Source organism: Chiloscyllium plagiosum, unplaced genomic scaffold, assembly GCF_037043375.1.
Source record: "Chiloscyllium plagiosum isolate Xiang-an unplaced genomic scaffold, Cpla_swu_hap1 HiC_scaffold_46, whole genome shotgun sequence".
NCBI lineage: Eukaryota > Metazoa > Chordata > Chondrichthyes > Orectolobiformes > Hemiscylliidae > Chiloscyllium > Chiloscyllium plagiosum.
In genome coordinates, this window is record NW_028270184.1 from 23,341,835 (window position 1) to 23,367,229 (window position 25,395).

The 25,395-nt window shown below is 46.0% G+C and overlaps 2 protein-coding genes across 3 annotated transcripts in view; one reads left to right on the forward strand and one right to left on the reverse strand.

The window, feature by feature from the left end:
- LOC148136295 (uncharacterized) overlaps positions 1–22,428 on the forward strand; it is a 328,974-nt gene extending 306,546 nt beyond the window's left edge. The window contains exons 1-2 of one of the 2 annotated variants that reach the window (XR_015754538.1): positions 15,798–16,457; positions 22,084–22,428. Coding sequence is in view for 1 of the 2 variants with exons in the window: in XM_087983558.1 (XP_087839684.1) it covers positions 22,084–22,195 (112 nt within the window). In the remaining variant the exon portion in view is untranslated. Of the gene's footprint in view, positions 1–15,797; positions 16,458–22,083 lie in introns of those variants that run through there. The other variant, XM_087983558.1, reaches the window with a different exon arrangement.
- Positions 1,749–15,456, reverse strand: LOC148136299 (beta-1,3-galactosyl-O-glycosyl-glycoprotein beta-1,6-N-acetylglucosaminyltransferase 3-like). The gene is made up of 2 exons (XM_087983568.1): positions 14,794–15,456; positions 1,749–1,866 (listed from the first exon to the last, which is right to left on the reverse strand). Exons 1-2 carry the CDS (start codon positions 15,409–15,411, stop codon positions 1,822–1,824), a joined length of 663 nt encoding a protein of 220 aa, XP_087839694.1. The 5' UTR covers positions 15,412–15,456; the 3' UTR covers positions 1,749–1,821.
- Positions 22,429–25,395: the final 2,967 nt, after the last annotated feature.

Below are 25,395 nucleotides of genomic sequence, written 5' to 3' on the forward strand. Positions count from 1 at the left end.
GCCCGGCAGCATTCCTCTTACTGACTGACCCATTCAATATCCATCCAGCTGTCAGTACCTAAGCAGAACTACATCTCGGTGCTGAAACGTCTGCTGTGTTCAGAGAGCAGTAATTCACCTGCATTATCTTTCCTGGCCAGATCCGAACAGCAAACATCAGTCTTTTTCTCTCTAGTTTTTTTTTAAAGAAGAACTAGCCACTGTTCAAACTTCAATTCTCAATTTGGACTCACAGTTCCTAACCAAAATGAGAAAAATAAAAAAATAGTGATGGTCACAACACTGATCTTACAGTGTCCAGCTGTACAGTGCCCACTCGTGCAGTGTTCCAGTAATGCAGTGTCCACTCGTGCAGTGTTCCAGTAATGCAGTGCTCACTCGTGCAGTGTTCCAGAAATGCAGTGCCCACTAGTGCAGTGTTCCAGTAATGCAGTGTTCCAGTAATGCAGTGCCCACTAGTGCAGTGTTCCAGTATTGCAGTATCCACTCTTGCAGTGTTCCAGTAATGCAGTGCCCACTTGTGCAGTGTTGAGTATTATTGGTGGATGTGTCCCTGTGAGACTGGGCACAAATAACCCCATCGACCTGTGGCCAACTACTTCAACTCCCCCTCCCACTTCACAATGACACTTCCTGCACCACCAAATCCAAGCTATCTGATGACTGGAGGAAGAACACCTCATCTTCTGCCTTGGGACCCTCAACCACATGGCATCAACATTGACATTACTAGTTTCCAAATCTCTCCTTTCCCCCCACCTCATCCTAGATCCAACCCTCCAAGTCGGCTCTCCCCTCTTGACCTGACCATCTTCCTTCCTAACTATATGTTCGACCTTCCCCACCGACCAATCACAATCACCCCCCCAGCTGGATTTACCGAGCACCTTTTCAGCTACCTTCCCCAAAAGCCCCACCCTCACTCTATTTATCTCTCAACCCCCTTAGTCCTCCACATTCCTGATGAAGGGCTTATACCTGAAACATCGGTTCGCCTGCTCCTCGGATGCTGCCTGACCTGCCGTGATTTTCCAGCACCACACATTTTGACTCTCACAGTAACTAATGTTACAGTGCTAAGTCTCACAGTGCCCAGTGTTACAGTGGATAATATTAAGGTATCCAATCTCCACAGTGCCCAACACTATAGTGCCCAGCCTCACACTGTCTAGTGTTACAGTGGCCATGTTACAGCATGCAGTTTCACTGTGCCTGGCCTCCACAGCAGCCAGTGTTATAGTATACAGTCTCACAGTGCCCAGTTTCACAGTGCCCAGTCTCTCAGTGTTTCCGATGTCTCACCCACGACCCCTACCACCCTCACTGAGGGTTAATCTGTCCCAACCTCCAACCCAGCCCCAGTTTTACCAAGTGTCCTGTTTTGGAGATATTCCTCCATGCACTGTACTGCAGTGTTGTCCATGTTGGGGTCAAACTTACTTGCAAAAAAATATCTCTGACGGACCACCCAATGTAGATCTCCTGCCCCATACACACAAACCAAGTGGCGATACCTTCCCGTGCAGGGAGGGTATAGGGCACCCCTCGCAACGTCAACAGCCTCAAAGGACCACTTTACTGCCCGGCCAAGTGTCCTGGTGGCTCCTTGGGTGTATGGGATGGAGCCGGGTACATTGGGCATTCTGTGTAGGGTAGCCCACACATGCTCGTCCGGGCTGTAGGTATCCTCTGACCACTTGAGGAAGGCCTGAATCTCGGCACTGTCAAACACATGGCTGACAAACTCTCTGGAGGCCATGAAGTAGGCGCTGCCCACTAAGATGGAGGTGCTGATGTTCGGCTGGTCTTTCAGTTGCGCCGTCAAGACAACTTGGTCAAGGGTATCATGGTGGTATTGCCAACTTTCTAAAAGGCAAGCACAAGAGATAGTGAGAGAGACGAGAAAGTAGAAATGATAGCTTTTCAACTTCACCTATGGCTTTTTCCCTCCCCAACTCCTCTGAACTCTCCTCGCCCCCAGCTCCAGCAAGATCCATGCACACTCCTTCTCTCAGTTACTCACCTTACAGTGGAGAACAAGTCCATTCAGCCCCTCAGGCCTTTCTCACTTCTATTGCCTATTGCCAGTCACCTGCCTATTTCCCCATATCCCTGCCTCCTAAACCATCTCCCAATGCTCATTCACTGAGCAAACATAAAACTCATCCTCAAACACTCCCAGTGCATCTGGCTCCAAAAATATACTTCAAGCTGTGCCCTCTGGTCATAAAGGTTGAGAGCACCAGAAAAATAAATCCTTCAGCCCATCGTGTCTGCGCTGGCAAAACAGGCTCCTTGCAACTCCAGTCTCATTTTTCCAGCACTGGGAACATTGTCTTTCATGCCTCACCAGTGCAATGGAGAACTTTCCTGTGGTCATCAACTCCTGGAATGGGACTTGAACACAGAGCTTTTGCCTTAAAGAGAAGAACATGGTGTGCAGGGATATAGTTCTTTGAAAGTTGCATTGCAGATAGACAGGGTGGTGAAGTAGGTATTTGATACCTTTACCTTCATTGGTCAGTGCATTGAGTATAGGAGTTGGGATGAAATGTTGCAGCTGTAACAGAGATGGATAGAGCTCTGAAAGATAGTGGAATCAAGGGTTATGGGGATAAGGCAGGAACAGGATACTGATTGTGGATGATTAGCCATGATCATAATGAATGGTGGTGCTGGCTCGAAGGGCCGAATGGCCTACTCCTGCACCTATTGTCTATAAGTAGGAGTATCTTTGACTATCTCTGATTTGCCTTTGCCATTAACAAGTGTGATCTATTGTCTGTAGAGGACATTGGTGAGGCCACTTTTAAAATACTGCATACACTTCTGGTTGCCCTTCGAAAGAAAGGATGTTGTTAAACTTGAGAGGGTGCAGAAAAGATTTACCAGGATGTTGCCGAGATTGGAGGGTTTGAGCTACAGTAAGAGGTTGAATAGGCTGGGGCTAATTTCCCTGGAGTGTCGGATGCTGGGGGTATCCTTACAGAAGTTCATAAAATCTGGAGGAGCATGGATAGATGTTGAAATGATCAGCCGGATGATAGTACACTTCACACAGCTTCCTTTATCACATACATGCAAGAAGACTCAACCAGCCGGGTCAAAGCCCACCCTTGCCTGGAGAGTCTGAAACAGGCAGTTGCAATCACACTTTTACACACAAATCAGTGTTCCCTTTTCATGAATTACATTTTGATTCCAAGCCTTAGCAACACAACTGATCAATCAGATCCTGATCTAGGTATATGACGTTTAGCATTAGATATTGACCTTAGACTTCTACAACACCTGTTGAGTGTTGTTTCCGTCTTCCTGCCTTCTCACTTAACTGGAGCCAGTTTCAGTAAGCTAGCTAGCTTGCATACATGCTTGGCTGCACTTTTCTGTTGCTGCTCAGAATTGTTTAGCCGACCTCCTTTTCTGTTCTTGCCCCATTTTGATTCCTTCCACGTCGGCTGTATAGCCAAAGGTCTTTTCCCAAGGATGGGGGAGTCCAAAACTAGAAGCATAAGTTTAAGGTGAGAGGGGAAAGACCTGAGGAGTTACGTTTTCACGCAGTGGGTGATGTGTGCCTGGAATGAGCTACCAAGAGGTGGTGGAGGCGGCTGGTACAATGACAATATTTAAAGGGCGTCTAGATGTGAACATTAATAGGAATAGGTGAGAGAGATATGTGCCAAAGGCTGGCAAATGGGACTAGGTCAGATTGGGATGACTGGTCAGCGCAGACAGGTTGAACTGAAGGGTCTGTTCCATACTGTATGATGCTATGACTCCATGCTCTCTGGTTATTGAGGTTTAGAGCACCAAAATAATAAGTTGCCCTTCAGCCCATCGTGTCTGCACTGGTCAAAAAGACAAGCTCCAAGCTATTCTCATCCCATTTTGCAGCACTTGGCCCATACTCTTGAGTGTCTCACAATAGCAATGAAGACACCTTCCTATGGCCATCAGCTCCTGGAGTAGGACTTGAATCCAAAGCTCCTCCCTCAGAGTGAAGGACATTAGATTCTCTACAGTATGGAAACAGCCCATTTGGCCCAACAAGTCCACACCAATCCTCTGAAGAGCAACCCATCCACACCCATTACCCTACCCGATATTTACCCCTGACTAATGCACCCGAACACTATGGGCAATTTAGCACGACAAATCTACCTGGCCTGCACATCTTTGTGGATTGTGGCAGGATAAAAGGGCACCCGGAGGAAACCCACGCAGACGTGGGGAGAATGTGCAAACTCCACACAGACAGTCACCCAAGTCTGGAATCGAACCCAGGTCTTTCGCGCTGTGAGGCAACAGTGCTAACCACTGAGCCACCGTGCCACCCCTTCCACAAGACACAAGACACTTTATTTACATTGTGTCAAAAGATATCTTTTATCCTCGGTCCTTGTGGCATCATGCATGGGAAATATGGATCCTTGAGGAGAAAGTGAGGACTGTAGATGCTGGAGATCAGAGCTGAAAATGTGTTGCTGGAAAAGCGCAGCAGGTCAGGCAGCATCCAAGGAACAGGAGAATCGACGTTTCGGGCATGAGCCCTTCTTCAGGAACATCGAAACATCGATTCTCCTGTTCATTGGATGCTGCCTGACCTGCTGCGCTTTTCCAGCAACACATTTTCAGATATGGATCCTTGGTTACCAAGGAAAGGATAGATTATCGATGGTATGCAGGAATGTGGATGGTGGAACAGGATCAAACGGGCCAATGATCTACTTTTGTTCCTTGTATGTATGGGAGCAGATCTTTTTTTTTCATTCAACTTACATCGGAACTTGCCATCATCTCATACAAATGTAGTTTAGGCTTCATTTGCGTTTCAATTCCTCAGATCTCCCTCCCATGCCTTTAACCCAAAATCTTACATCTGCATTCCATTGCACTTGTACAATCGGTGAACAGTGAAGTATATTTCCTTGTCTTCATTACCGAGTGCTCACCCTGTACCCATTGAATAAACCTCACCCCAATCTCCTTTGTTCCAATGGGAGCATCGTTGACCTTTCCAACTGAGCCATCCAACTTAAACCCTGGCACCATTCTGCGAAATCTCCTCCCTGTCCTGAGGGCCCTCACATCGTTTTATAGTCACCGGAAATGACCACAACAATCCAACTGGGGCTAAACCAATTCGACATGCAGCATAACTCAACCATTTATTGGCATCAATGTCTCTATTTATGAAGCCTTCTGCTTTTCTACCCTCTTATGGCCTCCCCCATCTTCTAATGTTGATGAATGTTTATCGCCAGATCCCTCTAATCCTTCGCACTCTTTACGATTGTGCCATTATATTTCTATTACCTCTCCACATCCTTCTCCCAAAACATATCACCTTACACTCTTCTGTATTCAACTCTGACTGGATGCTGTCTGTTCATTGTGGTGACTCTGGACAATTCACATCATCCTCACCATTTGCCAATCCTCCAGGTTTATCATTGCCCCGCATATAGGCATTTTGCCACATACTCCAAGATTGATATCACTGACATATTGAATAAAAGCAGTCATCTATTTAGGGCTGAGATGCGGAAACATTTAACTTACAGGATAGTGAAGTTATGGAATTCTGTACCACAGAAAGCTGTGGAATTTGAGTCATTGAATATATCCAAGAATGCGATTAACAAATATTTACGTTTCAAAAGCATCAAAGGCATGGGGAGAAAGTGGTAGTATGGCATTGAGATAGAGGGTTAGCCAGGATCATAAAGTATGGTGGGCTTCATGGAGGGCCAAATCATCTTCTCCGGGTCTTGATGTTTATATGTCCCAGCTGTGTGGATCATTCCCACCTACCAACCTACCAACCTCTCGTCCAAAACAAGATCCATGAATCAGGGCTTGTATTGTCAATTTTGTTGTCCAGCCATTTTTATCTAGTGCCTAGTGAAACACTTCATTGAATCCAGTTCAGACAACATTCTCTGCATTCAAATTCTCACATCAATGCATGATACGAGGTTGGAGACTTACTTTTTGAAAACCTGCACTGGCTTCGCTTCATTAATTTGATCTAAGGCAGGTTGGTGCGAATTGCAGCCATAATACCAGCATGAATGACAAGTGCATGATATAAAGTAAACTAGGATCCATGCGGTGTGAGCCTTGGAGACACAGGTTCAAGTCGCTTCTGCTCCAGAGTTGAGCGATAACGTCTTTGAACAGTTTCATCAGTAAATGTAAGACCATTAACAAGTTGGGACAGGAGTCGGCCATTTGGTCCCTCAAGCCAGCTTCACTAGGATCGTGGCTGATTCAACATTCCTCAAGTCCATGTTCTTGCTCTATCCCCGTAACGCTTAATTCCCCAACTGACCAAGAATCTATTCATCTGAGCCTTAAATATATACAAGGACAGCTCTCTGTGGCAAGGAATTCCAAAGATTCACAACCTTCTGAGAGAAGAAATTCCATCTCATCTCAGTCTTAAACTGGTGCCCCTTTATTCTGAGACAATACCCCCCCTGGTCCTGGACTCTCCCATGAGGAGAAACATCCTTTCAGCATTTACCCAGTCAAGCCCCTTAATCCTGTCCATTTCAATGAGGTTACCTCTCATTCTTCTAAACTCCAGTGAGTAGAATCCTGTTTAGCCCTTTGTTTTTAAGACAATCCCTCCATAATGGGGGCAATCCCACTGAACATTTTCTCTTAACTTCCTCCAATGAAACAACATGTTTTCTTAAATAAGGTGACCAGAAGTGCTCACAGTACTCCGGATGTGCTCTCACAAGCACCTTGCACAGTTGCAGTAAGACCTCCTGACTTTTATACTCCAACCCCCCTTCAAATAAGGGCAAACATTCCACTTCAGTTCTGAAGAAAGGTCACCAGACTCAAAACATTGACTCTGTTTTCTCTCCACGAATGCTACCCGACCTGCTGAGTCTCTCCAGAAATTTCTGTTTTCGTCCAATATTCCATTAGTCTTCCCAATTACCTGCTGCCCCCGTGTGCAAGCTTTCCATGTTTCATTCACTAGTTCCCCCAAGTCCCTTTGTGTTGCAGCTTTCTGAAGCTTTCTCCATTTAAATAATATTCTATTCTTTTGATTTCCCTTCCAAATGAACAACTTCACATTTTCCCACATTGCACTCCATTTGCCAACATTTTTGCCAACTTAACCTATCAATATCTGTCTGTAAAGCACATAAGACAACATTTTTTACTGTAACTCGATTATACATGACAGTAATATATCAGCAAGGTTTGAGAAGGTTTGTAGTTCAGTTGAGGTTCTAGATGTAGGTTTGCTCGCTGAGCTGGAAGGTTCACTGAAGATGTTGCCTAGTATGGTGACCTAGTATGGAATCTGAAAATGAACCTTACAGCTCAACGAGCAAACCTACATCCAGAGTAATATTTCAAGTCAACCTAAGAGTACAAAGGGATCTTGATCAGATGGGCTAATAGGCCGAGGAGTGTCAGATGGAGTTTAATGTCGATAAATGTGAGGCCATTTTGGAAAGGCAAATCAGGGCAGGAATAATACACTTCATGGTAAAGTCTGGGGAGTGATGATGAAACAAGAGATCTTGGAATGAAGATTCATAGTTTCTTGAAAATGGAATCACAGATAGACAGGGTAGTGAAGAAGGCGTTTGCTACGCTTGCCATTATTGGTCAGTGCATTGTGTGTAGGAGTTGGGAGGTCATGCTGTGGCGGAACAGGACATTGGTTTGGCAATTTCTGGAATACAGCGTGCAATTCTGGTCTTCCTGCTATAGGAAGGCTGTTGTGAAACTTGAAAAGGTTCAGAAAAGATTTACAAGGATGTTGCCAGAGTTGAGTGTGGAAATGCAGGAGATTGGTACGAGATGTGGAATAATTACAGACATGATGGGCTGAAGGGCATCCTTCCGCAAGAATTCTTTAATTCTGTGACTGACACAGAGGGAGATTAACTTCAAGGTTCATGTTATCAGGAGGGACACCAAAGCCCTTTCCTTAGCTGAGAGGTCAGAAAACTCTCTACTCTTTACATGAACTAAGGCATAACCTGTCTCCACCAATATCATAGCAAAAGTCAGCCATTCGTCCCTTCCAGTCTGCTCCACCATTCAAGAAGATCACTGCTCTTCTAGTTGCAATTTCAATTCCACATTTCTATCGGTTGCCCCGAGGTCCTTATCTTTTTTTAAAAAAAGGTCACCTTGCTCACCCTTTCATAACTTCATCAACTCAGCCTTCACAACTTTGTACAGAAGAGATTTACACAGTGCAACAGCCCTCTCAGGGGAAAATAATTCTGCAAGGCATTGGTGAGGTCACTTTTGGAGTATTGGGTAAATTTGTGATCGCCCTGCTGTTAGAAGGGTGTTGTTAAACTGCAGAATAGATTTACAAAGATGTTGCCTGGACTGCAGGGTTTTAGTTATAAGGAGAGGCTAGATAGGCTAGGACTTTTCTCACTGGAGTATTGGAGGGTGAAGGGTGACCATATAGAGGTTTATAAAATTGTGGGGGAAATCAATAAAAGTGAATAGCCCCAGGATGGGGGAGTCCAAACCCAGAGGGCATAGGTTTAAGGTGAGACCTGAGGGTGGTGCAAATACGGAGAAAGTTGCCAAAAAGAATTGTTGTAGTGGGTACAATCACAAGATTTAACAGACGACATAAATAGGACAAGTTTAGAGGGATATGGACCAAACACAGGATAATGGGACTAGTTCCAATTAGGATACCTGGTTGGCATGGATGAGTTGGACGAAAGGGTATGTTTCGGTGCTGTAGGACTCTGACGATATGTTATTCTACAGAACATCTTGTCAAACCTACAAGAGAAAGCAATGTCCCATCAACCACCTTATCATGTCCCCTCAGAGAAATTTATACATTTCAAAAAGATCTCTCAGATTTCCAAACTTAAATGTGTAAAAGCCAATTTGTTCAACCTTCCTTCATAAGATAAACCCTTCATTCCCAGGAAAAAGGCAGGTGAAACTTGCTGTCAATGTAATTATTTTAAATGAGAGAAAAATGTACAGACTGATTCTGATGTGGTCTCATTAAGGCCTTGTATGGCACTCTCTCCACCCCTCAGGCCTGGAAATGGACTCTACATTTTGAAGAAAAATGTCTGTGCTAATGGACTCTGGACTAGAAAGGACTCTGTTTGTTGGTAATTAACTGTCATATGGTTTGTTGGGCTTATCACCTGCACTGGAGGAGAAAGTGAGGACTGCAGATGCTGGAGATCAGAGCTGAAAATGTGTTGCTGGAAAAGCGCAACAGGTCAGGCAGCATCCAAGGAGCAGGAGAATTGACGTTTCGGGCATGAGCCCTTCTTCAGGAATCTGCACTGTATTGTATGTCCCTGGGTCTGGCAGGCCTTACTGTGAACTGGGAGGCTCATGGGTCGTCCTGAAAGCTGTCACCCCGAAAGCCGGAGGGTGGGTAGGCCATCCTGTGAACCTGAAGGTTGGTAGGCTGTCCCGAAAGCCGGACGGTGGGTAGGCCACCCTGATGACAGTCTCCCCGAGAGCTAGATGGTGGGTAGACCGTTCTGAGCACTGTCATCCTGAAAAGGGGTAATCGGGATGGGCTGTCCTAGAGGTGGTCGAAAGCTGTGTCAGAGCAGCCGAGAGCCAGAAAGTGCGTAGGGGCGGGCTGCGATCCAGAAGGCTTGTGGGCTGCCCTGCACGCTGTCGTCCCAGGGAAGGGGACAGGCTGTCCTAGAGGTGGCCGAAAGGTGTGCCAGGATAGCCACTGGCCAGATGGCGCATCAGGGTGGGTGAGAGCCCAATGGTACGTAGGGGCAGAACGAGAGCTAGAAGGTGGGTCACTCCAGGTGGGTACTGGTGCAGGCAGAACTAGAGGTGGTCAAAAGGTGTGTCAGGGCGGACCAAGAGCCGGAAGGTGCATAGGGGCGGGCTGCCTTAGAGTGGCCGGAAGGTGCGAGGGATTGGGGTGGGGGGGGGGGAGGCTCACTGGTTTTTTGGGGTCTGTATTGTATGCTCTGTTTCTTACACAAGTGGACTGTCTTATATGTATGAATGTCATTGTTACTGTTTGTAATGATTGAAACTGGGATTTGAGGTTTGTCCTAATTTCCCTGAAAACCGGTTGAATGTCAGGGTTTGGGGCTTGGCTTTGTCATTCCCCTCCGTTGTAAAATTGCTGTTTCTCTGTATACAGCTGTAAATGTAATTGTTTGTATAAACTGTGAATTGTTTAATAAAATATAAATAAACAGGACTGTCTGTTTCCTTCCTGGTGATGGAATATAAATTGTTAGGAGCAATTATAAATGTTGTCTGCAAAAATCACAATGCTGAATCATGAAAGAGGAAGGGGAGTGTAGGTTAAGCGAGATATGCTTGTACAAACAGTTATAAGCATCTGTTTCCCGCTTCTGCAAAAAGAAAAAACACAATCAAGAGGTCATAAGGCTCAGTGTGGATGAAGAATGAGAGGAAATGTTGCTTTAGCAAGCAAGGAAGCAGATGGCAGTGAAGGAGGATATACGCTAACAATAGACCACAGAGGGATGTGGTGAAATGGCCAAGCAAAACCTGTACTGTTACGCACAAGGCCAGATAAGGCAAGAGATAAACAAGAGGAATGGGCGCTGGGTTTAGAGTAGTGGGAGGAGGGAAAGAGAAATGAATTGTATTAAGGTTTTGTACTGTGTGCCTACCTTGTAGACACCACTCTTGCAAGAGTATATCAGATGATACTGCTGCTGCAGATCTTGTCTTGGACTGAAATTATGAAGTGAGTGGGTTCTATTTCCCACATAAATTAAGATTTACACACTTGTTATTTTTCACTGCATCTGACACCTACACATGACATGGGTACTTGGGAAAAATAAGCATGACTGCTGTCGGGTGGTAGTGGAAGAAAAATAAACAGGCATGTCAAGGGATCTGCTCACTGAGAGCTGGCTCTAGGGGAGCTGGATCAGCATATGAAGGACTCTTCAATCCTCTTGAGAGGAGACTGACTTCGAAACAGCCTCAGTGTGTCTTATGTGCTGCTGTTGGTGTCTTCCTACTGAGGAGGAGTTTAATTTTAATTTATTTTTCATAGTTTGTTGTGATTGTTTTCTGGGGTTTCTTTCTGCTTAGTTCTGTTAATTTGAAGCTGTGCTCAGCTGCACAGGCAGCTACTACCACCACTGCTGCTACAGTCTGGGCCTGCTCCTGCTACTGAAGCCTGGACCTCGCCTGCACCCCTGCTGCTGCTGCCTGGCCTACCTCCACCTGGGGATGACTTCGACTGCTATTCCGAAAAAAAATAAACAGGACGATCAGATGTTCTGTTCACTCTGAGCTGGCTCTGAGGAAGCTGGATCCGTGTCAAGAACTCCATGTGAAAACAAAAGGGTGAGTTGGTGACTGGATAATGGCCTCTGTGAAGTTATTTCTGATGTAGGGGTTTCCTGCTCCTCGGATGCTGCCTGACCTGCTGTGCTTTTCCAACACTGCTCTAATCTTGACTGTAATCTCCAGCATCTGCAGTACCCACTTACAGTCATAGAGATGTACAGCATGGAAACAGATCCTTCGGTTCAACCTGTCCAGGCCGACCAGATATCCCGACCCAATCTAGTTCCACCTGCCAGCACCCGGCCCATATCCCTCTAAACCCTTCCTATTTATATACTCATCCAAATGCCTTTTAAGTGTTGCAATTGTACCAGCCTCCACCACATCCTCTGGCAGCTCATTCCATACACGTACCACCCTCTGCATGAAAAAGTTGCCCCTTAGGTCTCTTTTATATCTTTCCCCTCTCACCCTAAACCTATGCCCTCTAGTTCTGGATTCTCCGATCCCAGGTAAAAGACTTTGTCTATTTATCCTATCCATGCCCCTCATAATTTTGTAAACCTCTATAAGGTCACCCCTCAGCCTCTGACGCTCCAGGGGAAACAGCCTCAGCCTGTTCAGCCTCTCCCTATAGCTCAAATCCTCCAACCCTGGCAACATCCTTGTAAATCATTTTGGAATCCCTTCACGTTTCACAACATCTTTCCAATAGGAAGGAGACTAGAATTGCACGCAATATTACAACAGGGCCTAACCAATGTCCTGTACAGTCGCAACATGACCTCCCAACTCCTGTACTCCATACTCTGATCAATAAAGGAGCATATACCAAACGCTGCCTTCACTATCCTATCTACCTGCGATTCTGCTTCAAGGAGCTATGAACCTGCACTCCAAGGTCTCTTTGTTCAGCAACACTCCCTAGGACCTTGTCATTAAGTGTATAAGTCCTGCTAAGATTTGCTTTCCCAAAATGCAGCACCTCACATTTATCTGAATTAAACTCCATCTGCCACGTCTCAGCCCATTGGCTCACCTGGTCCAGATCCTGTTGTAATCTGAGGTAACCCTCTTCGCTGTCCACACACCTTCAATTTTGGTGTCATCTGCAAACTTACTAACTGTACCTCTTATGCTCGCATCCAAATCATTTATGTAAATGACAAAAAGTAGAGGGCTCAGCACCGATCCTTGTGGCACTCCACTGGTCACAGGCCTCCAGTCTGAAAAACAACCCTTCACCACCACCCTCTGTCTTCTCCCTTTTGAGCCAGTTCTGTATCCAAATGGCTAGCTCTCCCTGTATTCCATGAGATCTAACCTTACTAATCAGTCTCCCATGGGGAACCTTGTTGAATACCTTATTGAAGTCCATATAGATGACATCTACTGCTCTGCCCTCATCAATCCTCTTTGTTACTTCTTCAAAAAACTCAATCAAGTTTGTGAGACTATTTCACTGTCAACCTAAGAACAATCCTTTACATGCTCTGAACCAAACTTACATTCTTCTGTTCACTCTTAACTTTTAAGGGGTATCCATGGGCACCCGCATGGGCCCCAACTATGCGTGCCTCTACATCCATCGGCACCATTCCCCACCTTTTCCTCCACTACATTGATGACTGGATTAGCACTACCTCGTATATGCATGAGGTGGTTGAAAAGTTCATTAATTCTATCAACACCTTCCAACCTGACCTCAAGTTTACCCGGACAATCTCGGACACTTCCTTCCCCTTCCTGGACCTCTCCATCTCTGGCAACCGACTAACCGCGGACATCTACTACAAACCCACCAACTCCCATAGCCACCTGAAATACACCTCCTCCCACCCTGCCCCTGTAAAAACACGATCCCTTATTCCCAATTTCTCTGCCTCTGCTGCATCTGTTCCCAGGAGGACCAATTCCACCACAGAACATCCCAGATGGCGTCCTACCTCAAAAACTACAATTTCCTCTCCCACATGGTTGACAATGACCTCCAGTGCATCTGCTCCATTTCCTGTACCTTCACCCTTGAACCACACCCCTCCCAACACAACAGGGACAGAACCCCTTGGTCCTCACCTTCTACCCCACCAACATCCGGATACATTGCATTATCCTCCACCACTTCTGCCACTTACAAACAGACTGCACCATTAGGGACATATTTCCCTCTGCACTCCATCTGCATTTCAGAGACCATTCCCTCTGCAACTCCCTTGTCATATTCACGCCCCCTAAAAACGCACCCTCCCCTCCTGGCACCTTCCCTGGCCTCTGAAAGAAGTGCAAAACCTGCACCCATACCTCCCCCTCACCTCCGTCCAAGGCTCCAAAGGATCCTTCCACATCTGACAGAAATATACTTGTACCTCCACCAATGTCATCTACTGCATCCATTGCACCCGATGTGGTCTCCTCTACCGCGGGGAGACAGAACTCTGACTTGTGGATTGTTTCAGAGAACATCTCTGGCACACCCACACCCACCAACCAACCCCACCGCCCCGTGGCTGAACACTATAACTCCCCCTCCCACCAAGGGCATGCAGATTCTGGGCCTCCTCAATCACCAAACCCTTACCAGCTGACACCTGGATATTCCACCTTGGAACCCTGCAACCAGGTGGATCAATGTCGATTTCAGTAGTTTCCTCATTTCCCCACCCCAACTTATCGCAGTCCCAAGCCTCCAACTCAGCACCACCCTCCTGACCAGTCCATCTTCCTTCCCACCTGTCCACTCCACCTTCCACAACCTCTTCCCCCCCCGCATACCTTCATCTATCTATCACATTCCCAGCTACCTTCCATCCCCAGCCCCACACCCATCCCACTTATTTCTCAATCCCCTGGTCCACAAGCCTCATTCCTGATGAAGGGCTTATGTCCGAAACATTGATTCTTCTGCTCTTCAGATATTGCCTGACCCGCTGTGCTTTTCCAGTGCCACACTCTTGTCTCTGATCTCCAGCATCTGTAGTCCTCACTTTCTCCTACACTCTTAACCTACCTACATTCCTGTATACTCTCCTAATCAGTCTATATCCCTCCTTATCCCTATCCCAGGCCCAGCCCTCTCTTTCTACCCCATCCCTTTCACCTGACCATCTTCCTTTCCACCCATCTGCTCCACCCCACCCACTGTCCAATCACAGCCAAATCCCCCCTGCATCCACCAATCGCTATCCCACCCACCTTTCCCCAGCCCCACACTCCCATTTATTCTGCAGCCCCTTCCTCTCCCCGGGTTCTGATGAAAGTTTCCGACCTGCAACGTCAATTGCTCTTCTACTCTGTTTTCAGCTCAACTCTCCAACTCCTCTATATTCCTTTGTACATTCTGAACCTCCCTCCATGCAATTGAACTGTTTTAACAACCCTGTCTCTCTTTGTACAGGCAGGAGTGAAGGACTGGAGGGGAGAGAGAGAGAGAGAGATGATGGAGGGAGGGAGGATGGAAAACACTTGGATGAAGAGAGGCCCAGCAGACAGGAAGGCGGTTACCTTTTTGAACCCTGGTGCAGGATCCGACTCAATCACGTTGGAGCCGTTCAGAGCTCTGAGGCTGCGGACTATCTCCCGGTTTGTCTTCAGGGGGATGTCTTGGCCACACACATTGATGAAGTACCTCCAGGGGACAGGGCTCTCCAGTAGCTCCTTCATGCAGTTGAGATCTGCCTGAACTCTGCTCCAGCCAGCATAGGTGACCCACTCCAGCTTGGCTGTGACAAAGACATTGTGGAAACACGAAGCGATGGCCCGAACGGCCGCATGAAATTGACTCGGGGATTTGCAGTCCACATGGATACAGTAGACATTCTGTGGGGCGTAAATGCTCCGTAGAAGCCTCTCGAACATCTCAATGCTCTGGTGGATGACCATGGAGTAAGCCAAGGGGAAGTGTTCCTCCTCAGGGCTCAGGGGGACAGTAATATACTTGCGGGCCCTCACAAACGATCTGCAATTTCGGGTCATGTTCAGATAATCTCCTTCAGTGACGGCTTGGTGCTTGAGGGAGACAGTAATGGAGTTGAGGAGGGCCCTTTCCACCTCCTGCCTGTCCCCCTGGATGATCTGCCAGCAGGTGGAGTTCTCCTCGACCAGCAGAAGGTGTTCCTGCATTGGACTGGCGCCTGGTTTCACCAGCCTGAGGGTCAGCCGGCCCCCTCCTCTATGGACCAGCAGCCATTGGCACAACAAGACCACACTGAGCACACAGCGCTGATCTGAGGCACGACCAGCGGGTACAACGCTGGCTCAGCTTGGGCATGCCACTTTCCAGAGGGCAGTGTCCTCAGCCTATAGGCGATAGGCAAATGCAGATTGGATGCTCTCTGTGCTGGGCAGCACTGCCTCCACCAGGCCGTGGGGAAGGAGTGACTGCAATTTGCTGGAGAGGTCGCAGCAGTCAGTCCCCTCTCCTTGTCTTTCCTCTTCCCCAAGATTCAACGAATGACTCCGACTTTCACTCCCTCTCCCCCTCTGGAATTCCTCTCTCACTTTAACACCTCTCCCTCTCTCTGTGACCCCTTTGTAACCCCTCTCCCTCTATAACCCCTCTCCCTTTGTAATCCCTCTCCTCCACTAACTCATCCCTCTCCCTCAGTAACTCCTCTCTCTCTTTCCTCCTCTCTCTGTCCCTCTGTAACTCCTCTCTCTCTTTCCTCCTCTCTCTGTCCCTCTGTAACTCCTCTCTCTCTCTCTCTCACTAACTCCTCTCTTTCTCTGTCCCTCAGTAACTCCTCTCCTCCCTTTCCCTCTGTAACTCTCTCTCTCTCTCTCGGTAACTCCTCTCTGTCTCTCTCAGTAACTCTTCCCGCCCTCCTCTGGTTGAAACCCAGCCAATGTTCCGTTGTTTCTCTGTCGGAGTCCGGACTCCTCTCGCTCCTGTCTGCCTGCCTGGCTACAGGCGTTTCCTTCCCCGGTCTCTGCTTCTCTCCGGCCGTTCCTGGACCGGTGTTGCCCGGGTGAAGTAAACGAGAGGATCGCGATGGTGTGCAGTCTGGATCGGAGAACCTACAACCAGAGAGACACAGAGCCAGCCAAGTCCTATTGGACCCACGCCCCAGCCTGGGCTGAGATGCTCTTTCAGGAAGGAACCTGCCATCGAGCCCACAACAATGTGGGAGGGGTAACCCTTGGATGAAGAGAGACCAGGAGACGGGAAGGTGGTTACCTGTTTGTATTGTGACTCTTAACTGCCGTCTGGGCTATTAGGGATGGCCAATAAACACTGGCCTGGCTAACGGTGCCCCCCATCCCATGAATTTATTTGAAAAAAAGTGGCAATAGTAAATCAAATTAAATCAAACTTCACCACCCGTCATCTCTCTCTCTCTCTCTCTCTGATGCGAAATTGGAATTATGGTGATTTGACCATTCATAATAAAGCAGTGAACCTGAGCACAGCAAGTTGATATGAATCCAAAAAAAAATGCCCCTGGCCGAGAGTGGCTCAGAGGTTAGCAATGCTGGAGCACAGTGCCAGGAACCAGAGTTTGATTCCAGCCTTGGGTGGCTGTGTGGAGTTTTGCATGTTGTCTGCTTGGGTACCCTTCAGGTGCTCTGATTTCAAAGATGTTCAAGTTAGGTGGATTGGCCATGCTGAATTGCCCATAATGTCCAGGCTAGGTGGGTTACCAAATCCCCCCCCCCCCCCCCCCCACACACACACACAGCAGAACACTCCTGCAGGTTTAGGCAATGCTCAATCTAACGCAACATCCTGGTGGATCTCCTTTGCCCCCCCTCCAGTACAATCACATCCTTCCTATAATGCGGTGACCAGAACTGCACACAGTATTCCAGCTGTAGTCTCACCAAAATCCTGTAAAGCTCCAACACGACACCTCCCTGCTCATGTATTCAGTGGCTTTGATCCTTCTTAATTCCTTTACCTGCCTATCCTGCTGCCTTCACGGAAGGCTGGACACACAAACCAGGATCTGTCTAATCTTCTGTGCTTGCCAGGGTCCTCCTATTTAACGTGTACTCCCTTGCCATGTTAGTCCTCCGGAAATGTATGTCACAGAAATTTGGGCATTCAGTAGCACAGAATGGAGAAAAAAAATGACTGGCATCAAGAGCTGGCATCTTTTAAGCATTGTAACTGTGCCCACATACATTCCATCACAAACCACTCTGGGGAAAAAAGAGTTGCTCCTCAATCTTTAATTTTTTTTCCTCTGACCTTACAAACATGGCCCTGAGTCTGAACTCCCCCACACTAGGGAAAAGACCCTTGTCATTCACCTTATCAATCACTGTCATGATTTTATAAACCTCAACAAGGTCACCCCTCAATTTCCTATGCTGCAGTGAAAAACACGTACAGTTCTGATGTGGATCCTTCAGAGAGGGGACAGAAAATGTTTACCAGGACGTTGCCTGGAATGGGGGATTTTACCTGTGAAGAAAGATTGGATAGACTGGGTTTGTTTCCACTAGAATGCAGGAGGTTGAGGGGTTTGTAAAATTGTGAATGGGCATGGATAGGGTGGAAAGTATGAGGCCTTTTCTCAGGGTGGAAGAGTCAGTTACTCGGGGACACAGGTTCAAGGTGCAGGGGTCAGGGGGGTGTTCAAAAGAGATATGTGAGGCATGTTTATCATGGAAAGGGTGGTGAGTTCATGGAACACACTGCCAGAACAAACAATGGAAGCAGACACAATTGTAGCTTTCAAGAAGCATCCAGCAGCAGGCATGAATAGGAAGGGAACAAGGGAATACGGATCCTGTAAGTGAAGACAATTTTAATATGGAAGGCAAAATGTGTCAGTGCAGGCTTGGAGGGTTGAAGGGCCTGTTCCTGTGCTGTAATGTTCTTTGTAAAATGTCCCCAGCCTCTCCAGTCTATTTTTATATCTCAAACCCTGCACTCCTGGCAACATCCTGGTGAATCTTTGCTGAACCGTCTCCAGTTTAATAATATCCTTCCTACAGCAGCGTGAGCAGAATAGGACACAGTCTTCCAGAATTGGCCTTACCAACTTCCTGTCCAACCTCAGCACACCATCCCAACTCCAATATTCAGAGAGCTGAACAATGAAGGTCATCACACTCCAGCAGGCATTGTGACACCCTGACTCCCCTTGTAACTGTCCACATCTCGCTGGGACACTGATGTGAAACATCTTGGCTCTTTGACTGATTCGATCAAGTCTCATTTCCTACTGTTCCTGTGTATCCCTCAGAACACGAATGTAATGTGCATTCCCATGGCAACATCACAATGACAGACTTGTTTGTGGATTCACATGAAGTGGGCATCACTGACTGGGACAGCCTTGTTACCCATCCCCCTAATCTCTACGGCATAAATGATAAGGAACTCTCCTCTTTAACCCCACTGTCCTTGTGCTTTAAGAACCCTGACCACAAATGCAAAGTCACATGGGGAGAGAGCTCCAGGATTCTGTCCCAGAAAAACTGAAGGAAGGATGATTAATTTCAAAGTTGGGATTAAGGGTGAAAGGGAGAGTAACTGCAGAAGGAGTAGTGTTGCGTCATATTGCTGGCCTTGTCTTCAAGGTGATATTGATGTTGGGTTTACAAGGTGCTGTTGAGGGACCCTTCCTGAATTACTCTAGTAAATCCATAGGTTTGTTTCCAGGAAAAATGGACAGGATTCATCAGAGAAGGGAAATGCAAATTGCTCAAAGTCTTATGAGACGATAACATGGAGGGCCCAAGCAGCTGAAGGCCGGTGGAGTGATGGAATTAGGGGATGGTCAAGAGGCTGGAATCGCAGGAGGGCTGACATCATGGACTGATAATGAGCATTGATGTTACAGCTAAGAGAGGGTTATTGGGACTGGAGGAGGTTTCAGAGATAGGGTGGGGTGTAGGGGGTGGAGGAGGTTCTGGAATTAGGGAAGGTGTCAGGGCTGGATGAGGTTACAGATATAGGGAGGAGTGTACTGGGTGGAGGGGTTACAGAGTCATAGAGATGTACAATACAGAAACAGTCCCATCAATCCAACTCATCCATGCCGACCAGTTCTCCTAACCTAATCTTGACTCAATTGCCCGCACTTGGCCCATATCCCTCTGCACCTTTCTCGTTATATATCAATCCAGATGCCTTTTAAATGCTGTAATTGTACCAGCCTCCACCACTTCCTCTGGCAGCTCATTCCATCCACGCACCACTCCTGAGCCCATTGGCCCATCTCATCAAGATCCTGTTGTACTCTGAGGTAACCTTCTTTGCCATCCACTACACCTCTAGTTTTGGTGTCATCTGCAAACTTACTAACTGTATCCCCTATGTTCACATTCAAATCATTATATAAATGATGAAAAGCAGTGGACCCAGCACCGATCCTTGTGGCACACCACTGTCACAGGCCTCGAGTCTGAAAAGCAACTCTCCGCCATCGCCCTCTGTCTTTTACCTTCAAAGTCAGTTCTGTATCCAAATGGCTAGTTCTGCTTGTACTCCATGAGATCTAACCTTGCTAACCAGTCTACCATGGGGATCCTTGTCGAACACCTTACTGAAGTCCACATAGATTGCGTCTACCGCTCTGCCCTTATCAATCCTCTTTGTTACTTCTCTGAACAAACTCAGTCAAGTTAGTGAGACATGATTTCCCACACACAAAGCCATGTTGACTATTCCTAATCAGTCCTTGCCTTTCCAAATACATGTAAATCCTATCCATCAGGATTCCCTCTAACAACTTGCCCGCCACCAATGTCAGGCTTACCGGTCTATAGCTTCTCTCAGCTTTAAAGCATCACCTTTTCATTCTGAGGCTATGTCCTCTGGTTCTAGTCTCTCCTACTCGTGGAAACACCTTTCCATATCCAGTCCACCACGGGGTCTCAGTATTCTGTAAGTTTCAATCAGATCTCCCTCACTCTTCTGAACTCCATTGAGTCCAGACCCAGAGTCCTCAGCCACTCCTCATGTGACAAGCTTTTCATTCCTGGGATCATTCTTATAAAATGCCTCAGGAATGCTCTTAACTTACTATTGTGAGAGATGACATTACATTGAATTACATGTTTTGACTGCAGGCTATAAAACCACCGAACTTTAGCAGCAAGCTATGTTAGTGCCCTTTCTCACTGACTGCTGCTATCTCCTCAACAGTTTGAAGGGTCTATGATGTGTAGATACTAGACAGTACAAACTGAGCATACACATCTCTCTGTAATGAGAACAACCCATGGTCTACTCAGACTATGTGGACTTTACCTTTACCTTCACCAAGCATACATTAATATGATTTAGAAAACATTTACTCAGCAACAGGAATGTTGGATGATTACAAAAATAACTTGGTCCACATATATTTTGCCTGAACCATGGTTGCTACCATATAACCAAAAACAATTATACATGAGGAAGTCTAAACCCAGTTTATTCATCCTAGACGTGTGTTGCAATTCAGTTCTTTCTGTTTTCTTGTCTTTGACAGTACATTACCCTACAATGTAGGTATATCTGCTCTCATATATGTTCACCCTGTTCAATGTCCTTGTCTTTATCTTCATCTTCACTCTCAGAAGATTACTGCTGATCCCCTATTTCCTCTGCCGACAGTCCACACCCTGTTTGTCAACTGCACTTGAGAAAGGCATAGTGCACCATTTCTGATCTATACTGCAATGCTCCACTGGAGCTTCCAACTCAGCTTGAAGTGGTTGAGTTATGATTGTTCAACTATGGCCCTGGTGGAAGCATGGGCAGTATTGTATCTTCATTTTGCCGTTGCCTCAGGAACGCACTAGCACCTTGATAACATTCATAGACCCTTATTTCAAGGAGATTGGAGTGTAAGAGTAGGGAAGACTTGCTGCAACTGGCAAAGGTACTGGTGAGACCACATAGAGTCATACAACATGGAAACAGACCGTCTGTTCCAACAAAGCCTTGCCGAACATTATCCCAAACTAAACACGAGTAATGTGGGCGGTTTTGGTCCCTTTGTTTGGGGAAATTTCATTGGAGGCAGTTGAGAGAAGGTCTACTAGGCTAATCCCCAGAGAGCAGGCATTGTCTAAATAGCAAATGCTAAACAGGTTGGGACTCTACTCACTGGAACTTAGAAGATCTAACTGAAAAATATGGGATTCTTAAGGGGTCTTACAGGGAAAATGCTGAGAGGAGGTTTCTTGTCATGGGGGAGTCTAGGACCAGAAAGCATGGTCTCAGAATCAAGGGGTGCCAGTTTAAGACTGAAATGAGGAAGAATTTCTTCTCTTTGTGTCTTTGAAAGTCCTTGTCACAGTGCCCCCTGTCGGGGCTGAGTCCTTGTTTATAGTTAAGGCTGAGATGGATAGATTCTTGATCAGTCAGGGAATCAAGGCTTCCAGGGAAGGTGAAAGTGAGGAATGTTGGATCAGTCACGATCCTATAGAATGGTGGAGCAGGATCAAGAGCTTAAGGGCCTACTCCTGTTCCTGTTTCTTATTGTATTATTGTCATGTAGTCATCCTGAGCACTAACCCACTGTTCTGGAAATCATGGTGTCGAATACTACCACAGTAATGGTGAAATATGAATTCAATAAAATCTGGATTTAAAAACTACCCTGTGATGACCATATAACCATTGTTGATTCTCAGATTACAGGTTTATTAGTGAAATTCCAGATCCATGGCAATTCCGTTGGCTCTTAACTGACATCTGAAATAGTCAAGTAAGACACTCAGTTCAAAGGTAATAATGGATGGAAAACAAATGGCAGCCTTACCAAAAAAGCCACATCTCAGGAAAGAATAACAAGAAAAGAAACATGTTATGAACCAAATTTAGAGAATTTTTCATTTAATTCCCTGCAGCTCTTCTTCTGTGGCCCAAGGTCTTTGGAAGGAGGCAGGATCTCGGGACTTGTCTTCTACATCAACATCATGGCAGCTCCAAGACGGTCTGAAACAATCCTTCAAACTCTGACATTGATGGTTCCATATAAGTTAAACATTGTTGAAGTGACAAAACCTTTCCACTCTCCAGCTCTGCAGGTTGGTGATAGGGCAGTCTGAAAGCAATATGGGTACAGGCTATGGCGCCCTACAGCTGAGGGAAGGTAGTGATGGCAGAGAATCCCACTGCCCAGGTTGCTTGGCTGTCCTTGTTATGGGTGAATGATGTAATCAAGTGTAATCTGGAGAAAGAGGCATCAGTGACAGCTTGAATGCATTTGCAGGTCTGAAAATGTGTTGCTGGAAAAGCGCAGCAGGTCAGGCAGCATCCAGGGAACAGGAGAATCGATGTTTCGGGCATAAGCCTTCCTGAAGAAGGGCTTATGCCCGAAACATCGATTCTCCTGTTCCCTGGATGCTGCCTGACCTGCTGCGCTTTTCCAGCAACACATTTTCAGCTCTGATCTCCAGCATCTGCAGACCTCACTTTCTCCTGCATTTGCAGGTCGCCTCAACTGGGAGATGCTACAAAAGACTCGATGTAAAATATATGTGTGTGTAAAATGTATGGGATTTTGAATTAATGACAAATATGTTTTGTTCTAATTATTTGAAAGCACTTAATAATTATCTAGGTATGTTTTTCTGGAACCATGACTTAAAGGTGGAATGTGCCTCCTGGAATAATAATGGTTATTTGTTATATTGTGCTAGTTTGTAAGAAAAATCATTGACAGATTTTGTTCTGAGCAAGGATCACTGGACCCAAAACATTAACTCCTGATTTCTCTCCACAGATGCTGCCAGACCTGCTGAGTTTTTTTGTTGTTGGAATGACTGCAGTTTTTGAATAGGAAATGGGACTTTATTTTGTGTTTTGAAATATTTTATAATATATTGCAAATAGAAAGGAAAACAAAGAACTGCAGATGGGACTGGAGATCTGAAAGAACCAAATTCAAACCATGCCTGAGAAATTCAGAGGCTCTGGTAACATCTGTGGCAAGAGAAACACAGTTAACACTGAGTCTAGTGTGGCTGTTCCTCAGAACTCTGTTTCTCTTTCCATGGATGCCGTCAGACCTGCTGAGTTTCTCCAGCATTTTCGATGTTTGTTTTGATTTCCAACATGCACAGTTTTTGCCTTTAGTCAGATCTGAAGATAAAGCTGTTCATATCTGTGTCTTAGGGGACACTGTTTGCAAGTAATCCATGGCTGATACATTAAACAATAAAGACATTTGAGAGTGCAGGTGGGAGACAATTTAAAACAAGGAAAAAGAGTAAGTGCTGAGGGAATGCAGCAAGTTTGCAGCGTCTGTGGAAAGAGAGACAGACAGAGTTAGCATTTTGAGTTCAATGTTCAGTTTTCGTGACAATTTAAGGTCTCCTCTGAATGACAGAACCTCCCACTAGTTCTGTTCTGGTGGCTCAGGACTGATGTTCATGTTCAAGTTTTGTACAAGGGCCAGATCCTACTCAAATGGCTACAGTTTAATCAGTTAAAGCCTGTGTAAATTTTGGGAATTAATATGAGGGTTTTGCAATTAAAGCCCAGCTACCAAGCCAAATCAAGCTACAATTGAAAATAATGCATTTCCATTGGCTCAGAACAAGGCAAACAAACAAAATAAATTAATTGCAAGAATGTTTGATCATTGAGTTTAGTCTGCCCTTCCCTCTGAACATAATAAAACTGCAATGAACAATGCACCTGTTTCTAGAATTTGTTTTATTTCAACAATAAATACTTTGTACAGTGAGCAATAAAATCTTGCTGAGGACACAGGACAGTGAATATTTTCTCTGTGCTGACATTTGAAACACAGATGGAAGTGATATGGGATATTTTGGAACTATCATGGTCCCTGGATCACTAAGATTAGATATGTGAGTAAGATACATACGGAAATCCTGATGATATGACTTGCACGTTTCAAATTCCCATGACCTTCTGTCGACCCCTCTCCCTGACCATCAAGAACACCCAAGGCTTAACACCCAGCTCACTGTGTACCAGCTCCCAAGCCTGTGATATCCTACCTTGGTTTATTTAGACATTTCAAAGCAATCCTCTGCCTTCTGCGCTGAGTTTCAGTCACAGGCTCGTTAGTTTCCTGATAGCTGTTTGCTAAATTTAGGCTTCAACCACCTCTTGGGTAACTAAACTCCTGATAGCATCATCACACACACTGAGTCCCCTTTCCCATCTATCATTCTGTTCCTTTGTCCATGTGATTACTATCCAAACCCACACATTACCTTCTGAATACTCAGTGACCGAGTGAGTAAGCTAACCTCCAGATCCAGTCCCACAAACTTCCAGACCCTCCGAACCCTGTCAGCTGAAACTACAAACATACATCATGGATCATCTGATTTCAGCCCCACCCCTTACCCTCCCCTTATCTGACCTGTCAAACACTTTGACTGTTAGAACCATCCTCCAAACCAGAACTGACCAGAATCGAGTCAGGCCTGATTGTACTGCCCCTTTTCCCAACGATCCGGATACACTCAAGGCAGAATGACCAGCTCATCCTTGTACCAGCTCAGCAATCTGCATTATCCAATCTTCGTTTATTTATCAAAGCCATCCTCTGAAATGTGAAGGAAGGATGAGACTCAGGAAACACATAGATTTGACAACAATCTTCTGTGAAGATTGCAGCTCTGTCTCAGCTGAACGACAGAATTCCATGATTATGTGCAATGAATCTGTCACAGTCACATTCCATCAAGTTGCTCTGGAGAGTTTCAGAGATCAGAACTCTGAGTCGGGGACAGAATTGTCACATTTGATGGATTTCCAACCAGAATTCTTGAGACCAAAGTTTGGTTTCTGGTCACTGGATTCAAAACGTTAACTCTGATTTCTCTTCACAGATGCTGCCAGACCTGCTGAGCTTTTCCAGCAATTTCTGTTTTTGTTTCTGATTTACAGTATCTGCAGTTCCTTCCATTTTATTTGATTATCAAGGACCTGAATGCTCAGCAATTGTCCAATATAAAATGTTCAAATAGCCAATCACTACGAGACAGAGACTAACAGTTAATAAGTCTGTTGTCCACCTGTAAACTTGTGAAATACTGACTCTCTTTGTTGCTGTGCTGCGTAACTGACTTACTCAAGGGCTAATGCAACAGGCCAGACAGACAGTAAGTCAGGTGGCATGTGAGACAGTATTGAATGCCCATTGAATGCTCATTGGCATTTGGTGCTAAAAGTTT

Excerpts from the sequence above, each read along its gene's own strand:
- LOC148136299 (XM_087983568.1), bottom strand. The coding sequence starts at position 15,411 with ATGCAGGAACACCTTCTGCTGGTCGAGGAGAACTCCACCTGCTGGCAG. Across the intron at positions 1,867-14,793 it reads CTGCACCAGGGTTCAAAAAG|AAAGTTGGCAATACCACCAT; the intron begins GTAACCGCCTTC and ends CTTGCCTTTTAG.